Source organism: Onychostoma macrolepis, chromosome 11 (genome assembly GCF_012432095.1).
Source record: "Onychostoma macrolepis isolate SWU-2019 chromosome 11, ASM1243209v1, whole genome shotgun sequence".
Taxonomy (NCBI): domain Eukaryota; kingdom Metazoa; phylum Chordata; class Actinopteri; order Cypriniformes; family Cyprinidae; genus Onychostoma; species Onychostoma macrolepis.
The window spans coordinates 16973875-16987494 of NC_081165.1; the positions used below are offsets into that span (position 1 = coordinate 16973875).

At 34.6% G+C, this 13620-nt stretch overlaps 2 protein-coding genes across 6 annotated transcripts; both read right to left on the minus strand.

Moving 5' to 3' along the window:
* Positions 1–131: 131 nt before the first annotated feature.
* map1lc3a (microtubule-associated protein 1 light chain 3 alpha) lies at positions 132–5949 on the minus strand. Its single transcript, XM_058790578.1, is given in 5 exon segments — positions 132–1498; positions 1501–1535; positions 3140–3246; positions 4407–4462; positions 5760–5949. Coding segments are annotated over 5 exon segments (363 nt in total). The 5' UTR covers positions 5800–5949; the 3' UTR covers positions 132–1373.
* A 297-nt stretch (positions 5950–6246) lies between these two features.
* Positions 6247–11886, minus strand: dynlrb1 (dynein, light chain, roadblock-type 1). 5 transcript variants are annotated; one of them, XM_058790575.1, is made up of 6 exons: positions 11861–11886; positions 10733–10837; positions 9643–9709; positions 8709–8784; positions 8421–8588; positions 6247–6583 (listed from the first exon to the last, which is right to left on the minus strand). In XM_058790575.1, the coding sequence occupies exons 1-6, from the start codon at positions 11869–11871 to the stop codon at positions 6540–6542; spliced, it is 471 nt and encodes a 156-aa protein (XP_058646558.1). In that variant the 5' UTR covers positions 11872–11886; the 3' UTR covers positions 6247–6539. The 5 variants fall into 5 exon arrangements, with proteins under 5 accessions (XP_058646558.1, XP_058646557.1, XP_058646556.1 ...); XM_058790574.1 differs by lacking the exon at positions 11861–11886 and adding an exon at positions 10964–10995 and having other exon boundaries at positions 9643–9706; XM_058790573.1 differs by lacking the exon at positions 11861–11886 and adding an exon at positions 10964–10995.
* Between the last annotated feature and the right edge of the window lie 1734 nt (positions 11887–13620).

The window sequence follows — 13620 nt, forward strand, 5'->3', positions numbered from 1 at the left end:
ATATATATATATACGCATACATATATATATATATTTTTTTCCCCTAGATGAACCTTGTTAGGTTCATATATGGTATTGGACAATATATCATCAGTGCTTATGTCTAGAAATTAAAAACATAACACATCACATCAATCATACAATGATTTATATACACACATTTTTCAAACATTTCAAACATACATAGACATACATATTTCAGTTTTTTTTTTCTTTTGGTTTCAAAACATCTACAAATTCTTTCAGGTTTTTTGCTTTAAATAAAGCTGAAATAATTAACAAATCTATAGCATAAATCAATATAAAAAAAGGTTGAGAAAAAACATGCAAAGTAGTGCATCACTATCCCTTCATTTGAGATTTAACAGAAGGCATACAGCTCGTATGGTGACACAGGAGGAAAAAAAAAAAACAAGTATAAAGGAGAATACAATTATGTGCTATAATTGTTGAAATTCTAATAGTTTTGTCCTCTTAGATGTTTTAATTGTGCAAAAAAAGCAATTTATTCGCATCTACTAACGATTATGTGAGTCTGACTGCAGAATACTGTATGCCACAAGATTTCAGATGTTCTTCTGGCTCACATGTGTACGGTATAGATCAATGTGGCTTTTGAGTACAGTTACCGCCAGGCGGTATCTTTATTCTACAATGAGTGAATGATGAGTTGTTTTTACACAGGAGCCCAGAAATAAACACAGGCTCATAAAGGCTTCAAAAACCCTCTGACAGTTCAATTAATTTTTTTTAACTACACCCATTGGAGCCATTGGTCTCCTTACAGTTTTGTTTTGGGCACCACAGAATATGTCTGACAGGAAATTTTATGAGAATTATGCTGCATTATTATTAATCACTTGGTTTGAATAAGCACTTAATTCTGAAGTAAGATTTTATAATCTTACACCGGCACCACTAAGGTCTGGTAACAGGTAATAACTACAAGCAAACAGACAGAAAAAGCAAATTAATCCTAAAACAAAGAATAAAACACACTCTCATCTATTTACAGCAACATGTGTCACTAATTATTTGACATAACGGCCTAAAAATAATAAAATGCCTAGGGGGAAAAAAGCAACTGGGGCCAAATACGAAGCATTAACAGTGTAATACCTACATTGAGCTTATAAAAAAACAACTAAGTTTAAATTGGGGCAAAGGGTCTGAATAGTGTTACAGTAGTGCTGTGGTCTGCACTGTAGTGTCACATGGAGAAGAATCGACGGCTTTATTTTGTTTCATACCAGCAAGGGAGGAGCAGGGATGATGGGGAGAGAGAGAGAGATAGGTACATTTGGGTGAGCCTGCTTCCTGTTGACGTCTCTCCCTCCCTCTGCTGTCCCTCCCTCAAAGGTCGAGTGGCCTGCTTAGCAACCAAAGGTCTCCTGAGAGGCGTAAACCATGTAGAGGAAGCCATCTTCATCTCGCTCTTGTTCGTAGATCTCAGAAATGGGGGTGGACACACTGACCATGCTGTGCTGATTGACAAGAAGAAAAATGCCTGGGTGGGGTTGAGCTGCAGTCTACGCCTGGAAAACAGAGACATTTTGATCACTGATTATAACGACAAAAACATGCACATTCAAGTCAAATTTAAAGGGATATTCAGGGTTCAGTACAAGTTCAACTCTGTCAGCAGCATTTGTGGCATAATATTGATTACCACAAAAATCAATGTCCACTTGTCCCTCTCTTTCTTTAAAACAAAAATCTGGTTTACAGATCAAAGTAAACATTAAAATACTCATTATTTCAATAATAAAGCCAAAAGATGCAAAAAATATGCCTGATATGATTTTTGTGTGGAAAAACGAATCATTTTAACAAAAATTTGTGCAAAGTTGTATCCAATTTTGCTATTTCGTTGCTATGAAAATCCTATACAACTGTATAAGTGATCATTTAAACAGCTTTAAAGCTAAATTTCACACGAGTTTTAAAACTAATAAACTTCACACTTATGCTTTAAAAATCTTTTTTTTTTTTAAAGATTGAAAATGCCTCACCAAACCATGATTTTGCCTTTTCTTTAAAATAAAAAAAGGCAAAAATCTGGTTTACAGTGAGATTCTTAAAATGAAAGTAAATCCTAAAATACTTTTTCAATAATATAGCCACAAGATGCAGACAATATGCATGATAGTATGATCTGTTAAAAAAATACTACTAAACTTTGTGCAAAGTTACACTTAATTTAACAATTTTGCTGCCATAAAAACCCTTAAACAACTGTATAAACGATGTAAACATTTTAATAATAAAGTTTTAATAATAATACACATATTTCTGCTTTTAAATCCTCCAATAACTTGCCTCATTAATTTGAAATGTCTCAACGTATCCATGATTTTGCCTTTTTTATTTATTTATTTATTTTTTAAAAGGGTAATTCATTTTTGAGGGTAAATAATTTTTATAGCACAAAATTATGTTGACTGAACTTGTGTTGAACCTGAAATATTTTTATAATTCATGCTCATGTTTATTTATTTTGTTAACCGCCATGTAAATTGTGATTCTAGTGCAGCGGAAATGACACATTTTGCCTTTAAATTCTAGTAATCACTTAACCATTATTTCCAGTCTGAACTATAAATAATAAAGCAGTCATGACTCGCAGCCAAGAATTAAATATGACAGGCAGCATGGGTCCAGCAAAATGTTCTTAGTCTGATCATCTGACTGAGTCTATGTTAAAATACCTGGAAGGCAACACTGATCTACAAGCTTCCCTTAAGAGGAAACTTTAGCTCACCAAAGTCTTGTTTTAAAAATAATACACCATAATGGATATATGTAAATAATACACCACAGAAAATGTGGATGTTGTGCAAACATTTTTCAAGTTCAAAGTGTTTAAAAGCGATCGCAGAAGTCCCCTGTAGATGACAGGGTCAGCAGACACTCAAATTTGGCACACCATTGCATTCTCCTCCCCCACCCTGCTTCAAACCCCCACAGACGAGTAAACAAACCGGATGAGACTGAAACAAGCATACATGGACAAAAAAAGCTCTCTGCGTTTCTCAGTGAAATCTAATAAAAGTCATGCAGGAATGTACACTCAACAACCTGGTTTGAAAAATTCAACAAGTAAAAAAAAAAAAAAAAGATCTAGGGATATTATGTTTACCTGATTATCTTTACCAGCTCACTCATGTTAACATGGTCGGGGACGAGGAACTTGGTCTTGTCCAAGACAGGAAGCTGCTTTTCTCCCTTATACCTCTCAATGATCACCTGGAAGAAAAAATATTAACAATACAAACTGATACAGTCTCTTGACATGGTCTTGAAATAGGTCTAGAGCAGTGCTTCTAAAATGTTTTTACTCCAAGGACCCAAATGTCTGTGAATTTTCCAGTTGTTTCAGATTTACTGGATAAGAATTAAGTAAGTAATTAAGCATGACTAGAAAAATGTATATTCTAGTGCTGTCAAACAATTAATCGCATCCAAAATAAAAGTTTTTGTTTACATAATATATGTATGTGTACTGTGTTTATTTATTATGGATATATAAATACACACACATACAGTATATATTTTGAAGATATTTACATGTATATACGTATATTATTATATTATATATATAAATATATTTATAAACATATTTTCTTAAATATATACATGCATGTGTTTGTATTTATATATACATAATATATGAGTGTGTACTGTGTATATTTATTATGTAAACAAAAACTTTTATTTTGGATGTGATTAATCGTTTGACAGCACTAGTATATTCATATAAAATGCCCGTGGAGTTTTAAGAGTTTTTATTAATTTACATGACTTTCCCAGATTTAGAAATCACACTTTTAAAATTAGGCTTCCTCCAGGGTTAATATGGTTAACTAAACAAAAACAAAAACAAACAAACAAAAAAATCTTCGTTGAAATAAACTAAATGTTAACTGAAATAAAATAAAACATTCTGAAGAATGTATAATTTCAGCTAATTTTCAGCTAAGGCAACATTTCTATTTTAAAAACATAAGTTAATAAAAGCTATATAACCACATAAAAAATTACTAAACATGACAAAATCATAACAAAATTGCAAAAACTAAAAACGACTAAAATTAAAATGGAAAATCTAAAAATAAAAGCTGATTTAAAATCTCTTACTGACATAAAATAACACTGCTTTCTCACATATCTTGGTTTCCCAAGACCATGGGAACCTTAATTAAAATATGAAATATATTGATTTTTAGTTGTTTTAGCTTATTTTAAAGCTAGTTTTTCAAACATTTTAAATTATCTTAAGGCCCCCTTAGAAGAATCTTTGCATCTTAAAAGAAGATATGCAAGTAATATTTTGAAAGCAATAAGGTCCTTCTTCACTCAGTCTTAATTCATTTATGACACATCCATAAGCTGAAAGAGTTTCTCACCGGAATTTTATTAGGATGTTGCTCTCGTATCTGCTGCACTTCCTTGCAACGGTCAGCTGAAAAACAAGAAAAATAAAACAAAGATTTAATACACTCATTTAGAAAGAAAGCACTTTAAATGATCATAGACTACAACACTGCACTAGAAAGCACACATGACTGAAATCACTAGTTATCCCTCATTCCTCAAAACACTATTATAACTGCATTAGCATCACTTACATAAAACCTGTTTAGCAGAAACAGGCAATAAACATTCCTGATGCATAAGAAACTAGTAAGGGTTGCTTATTGCTGGTGTGTTGTTTCCTTGCTGTTTGACATACCCTACTCTATTTTCAACATATATAAATATGAAAAGTCATTCTTCCCAAAGAGTCTGTGGCATATAAAACATTGCTATGAAACCAGAATCACACAATTGATCTCACAGGGGATTAGTACTCTTATTTAAACCAGAGTAACCCAATTTTATCTGAGAAGTTTTTTTGTTCTAAGAGTATAATGATTGGGTCAATCCAAGTAACATTGGGGAAAAAAACATGCATGTCAAATGCTAAATCACAACACCAAGCAGGCTTGCTTATTGGTACAGAGTAAGAGCCCCAACTCTGTGTCAATTTGTCATTTTAACTGATCCCATGTCAGGTCATCCATGTCAATTACATAATCCCAAAAAGGCTGGATAAATGTGCAGAACATATTGGCCTGGACACTTACAGACATGTTTAAAACAGCAAATATGTTGTTTTTGTTATGTTTAGGAAGATTATGCAAGGGTTTTATGCTCCTCCCTCCCCACACCCTGTCCTTAGTCTGGACTATGAGAAAGAGCTCAAATTACAGCATCATTTCACCAACACGTGAAATGTCCGTCCATTTCTTTAATGTTGTTATTAATCACAATGTATATTAATAAAAAGACTGCTTTCTTTATTTTATACCAACTGATAGGCAAGAATACCAGGTTCGGTAAATTAATATTATAGATAATCTATCAATCATAGATGGTAATCTTCCCAATACCTGGCAGGTTAAATATGGTTAACAATAGGCCAATATAAAAATACGTGTATATTATGTAGATGATCTCTAACAAATCATCTGTGGATTAAAGCTGTTGTTATTGAAACAGAAGGCCTATGGGCCAGGCTGGCTCACTGGATACCAACTGACCTCTGTCGGTTTGGTTAAACACAGTTTTACTTAAAATCTTAAATGTATCTCTAAAATCGTTTCATAAGCATGTGAGGCCTTATAGGAAACTGTAAAGTGTGTCACCCAGCTGCTAGCAGGCTAGGGACAAAAACAAACACACTTGTGCTGACACAGCACGAATAAAACTCGTCTTACCAAAGCTCCGTCTCTGTTTGAAGGGTCTGTCGGATGGCATAACTGGATTTGAATGCGATAAATAAAAAAAATGAACTAAAAGTCGTTATATTATATGCTGAATTGTCGGTCGACTTCGCTTCTTCTCGAGCTCCTGACTCACTGTAAGCAAAACAGCTTCAGACAATGTACTAAAGTTCGTGATGTCATAGCAGGATTTAAAGGGACAGAGCACCCAGTCCATGTACAATCACATCAACTTACAACAATATATTTTCAAAGTATGTATCCTAATCTTATAAATTAAGTTTCTGTAACTATTCTGCATTTTAGTAACTCTTTATGATAGCTTAATTATTAAGTATTTTGAACATTATAAATCATTTAACAGATCAATAATTCATATACATTCAAATCTATCTAAACACAGTTTTACATTATGGCAAACTGTGTAACGCTTCGGCTTCATCTTTCCATTCCATATGAAAATATACAGGCAAAAAATAAATGAAAGGAGATGCATTATTGGTTTATTGTCCTTTTTTAGAATAAACAAGTACAGTATGTCATAGTGTCATGTTGATGCTTATAGATTATGAGCAGCTTTAGAATTTGCAAAAGAGAATATGAGAGAACAATAAGTTACAACACAAAGAGCAAAATATTGGAATGATAAGCAAGAGCAGTATAAACTGAATATTTGTAATAAGATGAAGCTTTCCTAGAACATGAAATGAAACACTTTTGGCAATTAATTAAAAAAGGAAAAATACTACAGCAACAACTACGAGGAATTCAGAACTACTCCGTAGGATTTTGAATGACGATCAGGAAATAGTCCTTATCTGTGGAGAGAACAGAATAAAATACTAATCAGTCTATTTACAGTTATATGTCATATACAACTCACATCTGTTTAGGTGTTTGTATTCTGAATAGAAATATACACAAAGTCCCTTTCAAGGAAAGTCTGTTCACTCTGCGACCATATTTCCAATGCCTCAGGGCAGCTCAAACAAGACCAAGTCCTATTTAAATCAATGGGGAATCCTGAAAATCACAAAAACTGCTCACTGAACTCGCAATTAAATTACATATTTCAAATAAGCAACAAAATCTGAAATAAACTGCCTCGTGAATGTTGTTTCTAATGTTCAACTAGCATTTAAAAAGCGTATTTTTCAGGCTAGACCAGCCAAATGTGCATGCGCAATCATAAGGCGCTTAAGACTGTTGCGTGCACATTGGCTGTTCTAGCCTCAAGTTTCTATCCACCTTATTTTTCGCATAAGAGCGGGCATGGCCATTTATAAATTTAATGTGTCTGGCTTCTGGTCTCATCCGCTTCCAGCTATTTTTAGCTTTACAAAACAGCTTGTTTTACTGCTTGATATTGCAGTCCGGTGTGTTTTACCATATTATTTTAATGTATTGTTAATTATGAACACACTGGTTTGTAGTGCAAACCGTTTTACCATTTACTGCACTTCATTCTTCTTCTTGTTATTTCCCCACAGTGGCTAATGAACCAGAAGTCTCGCGCAATGACAGAAAACGGTTTAGTAAAACAATGTGGATAGTAGCATCTAGGATAGGAGCTTCTAACGGCGGCTGCAGTGACGCAGTGACAATCAGCGATTGGCTCTTTCATTTAAAAGGTGGGACTATTCTGCCATATTGCGTGTTGCAGTTTCTCCCATTCATAGGTATAGGAGTGAACCGTCTTTGTATTTCTGTAGTCTTTGATATACATTACATACACACAGTGTTCATACACAGTGTAGATACACCAGATATTGACCACACTTTACGAACAAACGGATGAGATTCTTTAGCAAAACACACAGTCAGTCCTAAACATCACATCTGACATTCAAATGGTCTACAAGTCTGCTGGCAGCTATTTGACTGAGTAAAAATATTACTCCATTTTAAAAACATATTCCTGATCTACAAAAAAAGGAAACTGTACATATAATTAATCATTTCAAGACAAAACATGATTAGTCAAACCCTGTCATCCAAAACACGTAGAACAGCTTCACAGGCCCGCTAACCCAGTGGTGACCTTTGTGACTTTGTTTTCACTTTTTAAAATAAACAGTTCACCCAAAAATGAACATTTGCTTAAAATTTACTCACCCTCAGGCCATCCAAGATGTAGATGAGTTTGTTTCCCTTTCAGAAACAGATTTGGAGAAATTTAGCATTACATCACTAATTCACCAATGGATCCTCTGCAGTGAATGGGTGCCGTCAGAATGAGAGTCCCAACAGCTGATAAAATCAGCACATCCACAAGTAATCCAAACAACTATTTCTCTCCTGATGCAGACAAGATTTGTTTATTTGTTAAACACATAGCTTTTTGCTTCACTGGAATCGTGACAATAACTTGTTGTGATGTTTTATCAGCTGTTTGAACTCTCATTCTGATGGCACCCATTCACTGTAGAGGATCAAGGGATGTACTGCTAAATTTGGCTGATGAAACAAACTCTTTTACATATACCATGGCCAAAGGGTGAGTCAATTTTCAGCAAATTCTCATTTTGGGGTGAACTATTCATTTAATAGTTATTATTATGGTAATTAAAAAAATTTAAGTCATTGTCTGGCTTGGAAGTTTGTTGAGAATCACTGCACTAACCTATTGCATTTCATAAGTGTACATCTCTTTACCTGGGGCAATCATGATCTCATTCTTCTTTGATCGAACTCTGAGAAAGGTGAGATCATTTTGTGGGTCGATGTCCCTCACCATTCCCCGAGCTTTCATGAGCAGCTGGTGGACATTACCGGCGTACTGAACTGTGCTTGAGTTGTCAAGAGTGCTTTTGATTGGGATGCCTGTTTAAAGAGCACATAGAAATACTACAGATATAACAACAAAGATCTCTTTGTTTTATCAATGTCATGCTGCCAGTGAAGCACATCGTTTGCACCCAAACTAAAACGTTTGCCGGATACCTTCTGCATTAACAATGATGATTCCTTGTACTCCTTTCTGACTCTGAATCCTTTTGATCGTCTCTTCCACCTCAGCCTGCAACAAAACCGCACAAGTGATTAAAACGGCAAAAGTAACACGAAAAAAGCTGTATGTCATTGCTCAATATCTAATATCCTTTAGAACAGCCGCTCTGTAAAATCCATAAAAAACGTAGTTTTGCTTTTGTTTATTATATACTCGAGCAGTAGCTCGTCAGAAGTGCCATCTCTTAAATGACAACGCCCTGTAGTCAAATTTAGCCCACAAAAACCTTAACCGAGACAATAACGAGCTGACAAACACGTACTTTCAATTATACGCACATATTATCACGTTTAAGAGCTAAAGTGTACTTGCCATTGTGAAGGTAAGTCGCTGTTTTCGTTGCTTGGATCGATGCTGCAAGCTACGGAACTAGATGTATTATGTGAACGGTCGGTTCTGCGTTACTGCCATCTGCTGGACTGGAGGAAAGCAGGACACTGCACCAGTGAGCTCTCTCATATTAACTAGTAACCAGTCTTTTTAGATCGATTATTGTGCAGTATAGTTTGAGTCAAACATTAAAATAAATACATTGTGTCCTTTTTTTGCTGAATTTATGTTTTACACTAAACATTAAATAAATAAATAAAAACAAAATACAATTTTGAGGTAGTCTCTTCATCTGATATTCTAATAATTTCTTCAGTTATAATGTGTTGTAGATATGTTTTCAGTTTATATTATTGATTATTGACATCCCTAAATGTAGGCTAACGTTAGTTTTATTTATTATATTTACTCAAGCCCTCCAATCAAAGTTAGCCCACAAAAATAAAAATAAACTAACCGAGACAATAACGACCGAAAAAACATGTTCTTTCAATTATAAGCACACGTTATCAAGCTTAAGTGCTGAAATGTACTTGCCATTTTGAAGGAAAGTCGCAATTCGTTGCTATGATGCTTCCTCGCTTTGTTGCATCTCCGCCACCTACTGGGGTGGAGTGTGAAGCGTTGATGTAGAACGATAGAGAGAGAAAAACAAATGACTTTTCTTAATTTTGCTATAGTGCTGCAAGCTACCGAACTAGAACTAGAAGTATGTATAAAAAGATGGTCATGCATTACTACTACTGATCAATTTTTGAAGAACAAAAAAAGAAAAAAGAAAGAGTTAGCATACTGCCTCCAAGTTATATTACTGAGTGTTATATTACTATATTACTGGTGACTTGAGATTTGCATGAATGGAACGAAGTAAAATTAACACGGAAAACTACTTACTACTTAATGTTTCATACTTGAAATACATAATGTATAAAAGGTTAATATATAGGCTAAAAATTTAGCAAAACATAAAATTTTTCACACCTGACCAAAATAAACAATCAAACTAAATTTAATTTTTTTATTTGACTGATTTGAGGATAAGGACTAAGGAAAATGAAGTTGATTATATCCTGCTCACAGTACAGATGGTACAGGCACAGTCTGATGAGTGTGGGAGACATGAGCAGACATACTGTGGAGTTATGAGCTCATTTACTTCCTTTCCAAACTTTGCCTAAGGTTTTCCACTTAATGACTGCCGCTCGGTCAGCTTTACTCTTTAGTCTACACATGGAAACTTTGACTTGTTCCATATGTGCAGCTACATGCATGACGGAGGGGTTCATAGTGCCTCTCATTTTAAAACAAATATGACAAAAAGGCCACGTGATGGAGTAACAACAGCACAAAGCAATATTTCCTGCTCTTATTTGACAAGTTTACATTTATGTGTATTATACATCTGAACACCTCTTTTTTTTTTTTTTTTTGCTCAGTGGTTGACAAAACCTCAGTATGCAGACCATGTTCTGTAACCGTAAAACAAACATCAAAAAGGAAGTTTAACCATGCATATGCTGTCATATTTACTAGTTTTAGTAAACACTTGCACCTCGACATTTAGATGTTTACAGTTTATTTTCAACTAACTGTAAGATACAAGCATGTAATTTTCTTTTTGACTCACATGAACATGCTAATTATAGTCCAAGTTATAAGCATGCATGCCCATGCCCTGAAGTACACACAGAAGCAGTCCACATAGCATCCATATCCAATATCAAATGGAAATCTAAAAGAAAAATGAAAAAGCAGAAATGTAAATATCATGCCTTCTATTAGTGCAGCTGGTTCAGGTGAGGAGTCAAATGCTATTTCAATGCCAAGGCATTCAATCTTTTAGAGTCAAGAAATTTACATGAAACAGAGACTCATTAGTGAGCTTTCATGCTGTAAAATCTAGATATCTGGGAGCAGAGCCATGATCCCTCAGGAGAAAAACACTCTTTAAAAGTGGGCTTTGTGTACGGTTTTACTTACTCCTGCACATTCAGTGTCAAGCACCTCCTGGTCCTCTTCACTGTCTCCTTGTCATGTAATAAATACTTTTACTTCACAGTCAAAGACACTGAACTCTCAGATTCCCTCTGAAGTGATGTGAAAAGATCCTTGTGATGATACCGGTTTTGTTCAGACGCACACAGCCACACATTTTACCAAACAAAGGCCAAACTGCAACTCTTTTTAATAAGAAAAAGCAAAAGTTTGTTCACATAGTCTGTTGCTAGCACCTCATTTGTTGCAAGCACATTATTTTAAGAGACAAGTTCCCATGCCAACATGCACATTTTCAAATTGTGGTTAAATCCCTGTCTCTTAGTCATATGTAACTGGACACCAGCTATTGCCCAATAGGGGTTGTTTCATCTTGTCCATGACTGCTGACGGGGTGAGGAAATATGAACCAGTGACTATAATACAAGTATAGTTCATTTCAAACCCTTTTGAAAACAACACTTTTTCCTATTTTTTCCTGGCTAATAAAATACAAACAAACTGAGGAAAAAAACAACTAGTACATTATAATAATTTGCTTCTTTATAAACTTGATTTTTTATTTATTTTATTTTTTTTTGTAAATAAAGCAAGCAAATACATTTTCATTTGTAAAATCCTTTACCTGGAAATCAGCAGAAACTATACATATGTTATTAAATTTAGTAACTGTTAATGATGGTTTACACAGCTGCTTATTGTCTCACATTTTGCTTTCTCACAGTCCTACGTGGATATTTCATGTTAGGTCAGTCCTCACCTGCTTATCATTTGTCCTTCAATAACAATTCCTTGGCCAAACAGCTTTTGCCATCCCTGCAAATTATTAACAAAGCTTAAAAAACAGCAGCAGAAACAACCCCTGTATCAGCAGCTCTGTGCGTATCTGTCTGTTGGTTTTTTGTTTGTTATGTTCAACTACACAGATGCTTACTATGTAAAACTATTGCAACTATTACTCAACTGCTTTACGGTATTGTACATAACTTGTTTAGCATCCTGTCATAGCCTTCAGTAACCATATCTCTTATACAAGTATTTTATGACCTTCTTTTCTCTATAAAGCAACATGACCTTACTTTATGATGATGCTATACATATATAGTCATTTACTTGAGAAATTATACGGCATTGAAAACAATTGATTATGTTCTTGAACATCTATACAAGCAATATCAGAAGGACAGCTAAAGATCAGTAATATTGCGAAAGAAACTTTCAGTTTGTTTGCCAGATGTCCAAATTTCAGTCTGTGTCCTGAGTGTTTACATTGAGTTTATGCCAAAGTTGGACTAAAGTCTGTTAAACAACTAGATATGGTGTGCATTCTCTTTATAGTTCCAACATTACACAACAACATCTTAACATGCTCACATATGGACATGAACACACTAGTTTTAATTCAAACCATATTGTAAATTATCAACAACGGTACAATTACATGACCTCTCATTTCAAAATTGAATTTCTCATTTCAGTCACGGCTGTTTAGGAAAACATCTACTTTTACTGTATCTTCAGCCTTAAATTACCAGACATGTACAGTTTCTGTGGTTTAATAAATGTGTGTTCTCTTTCTTCATCGATTCAGTTTTGTGGTTTGAAGTGCATGCAATTGATCACAAGCATACACACTCTACTGACTTGTTTTACCAACCAATTTGGCACGTTTCTTCTGTCCTACAAAAATGGGCATTGTAAGTGACTGCTTTATCTGATGGGCGCAAAAATGGTTGCTTTTACTCTTATCTTGGATCTCTCCTGTAGTCTTCTGCAAAAATGTGTGCACTCACTGCTGTCTCTGTGCTTGAGAAAATGGATCACTTTTATTCTTATTACCATGTTGTGCAATAAAGAGCTTCTTTCCATTTGGTCTAATTAGGTAAGATATTTACCTTCTCCTAATCTTTTATTTTAAATGTTTGTGATGAAAGCAAAAGCTGTTTGTCTACATCAGGGTTCTATGTTGAAAATCAAAAAGTACATCATGTCCTCCTGCATAAATAACCTCGGGGACTGCTATACAAAGGTCTAGTCTTCTGTCCAGTTGTGTGGAAGCTGCATTGCTTTATCACGTCAATTAATGTCAAGCTAATTCATTTTGAGTAAACACTGCACTCCCAAAAACCTCAGTGGCCTGTCAGGGAACTGCTGCATTGACTAAGCAATGGACAGCTATCAGAAAACCACACAAACCAGACACAGGACGGATGCCAAATGTGCAGATAAGCACTATTAGATTTTTATGTTTCTCTCATATTTGATTTACATCTCAACATTTCCCGTAGCTCCCTTTGCACAAGCCCTCTCCACATTACAATACGCAGTTACACATAATTTGTTTAAATGACACGTGTGCTAAATTACACTACACAGTAGATGTGTAATCCATCTTGACACACAAATTTTGTTAAATTTGACACAACATGTGTCGTCCCTGAGCGCATTCACCATGTGTGTTAAAACTGTGCACATGTGCACAGTTCACTGTGTTTTAAAGCAAATTATCATCTTCTAACA

What these genes read in the sequence shown, in the direction of transcription:
- dynlrb1 (XM_058790573.1), bottom strand. An exon ending in ACTATAATTAGCATGTTCAT is followed by an intron (nt 9,710 to 10,732) that starts GTGAGTCAAAAA and finishes ACTCCACCCCAG; the next exon opens with TAGGTGGCGGAGATGCAACA. An exon ending in TGCGACTTTCCTTCAAAATG is followed by an intron (nt 8,785 to 9,642) that starts GCAAGTACATTT and finishes GTTTTGTTGCAG; the next exon opens with GCTGAGGTGGAAGAGACGAT.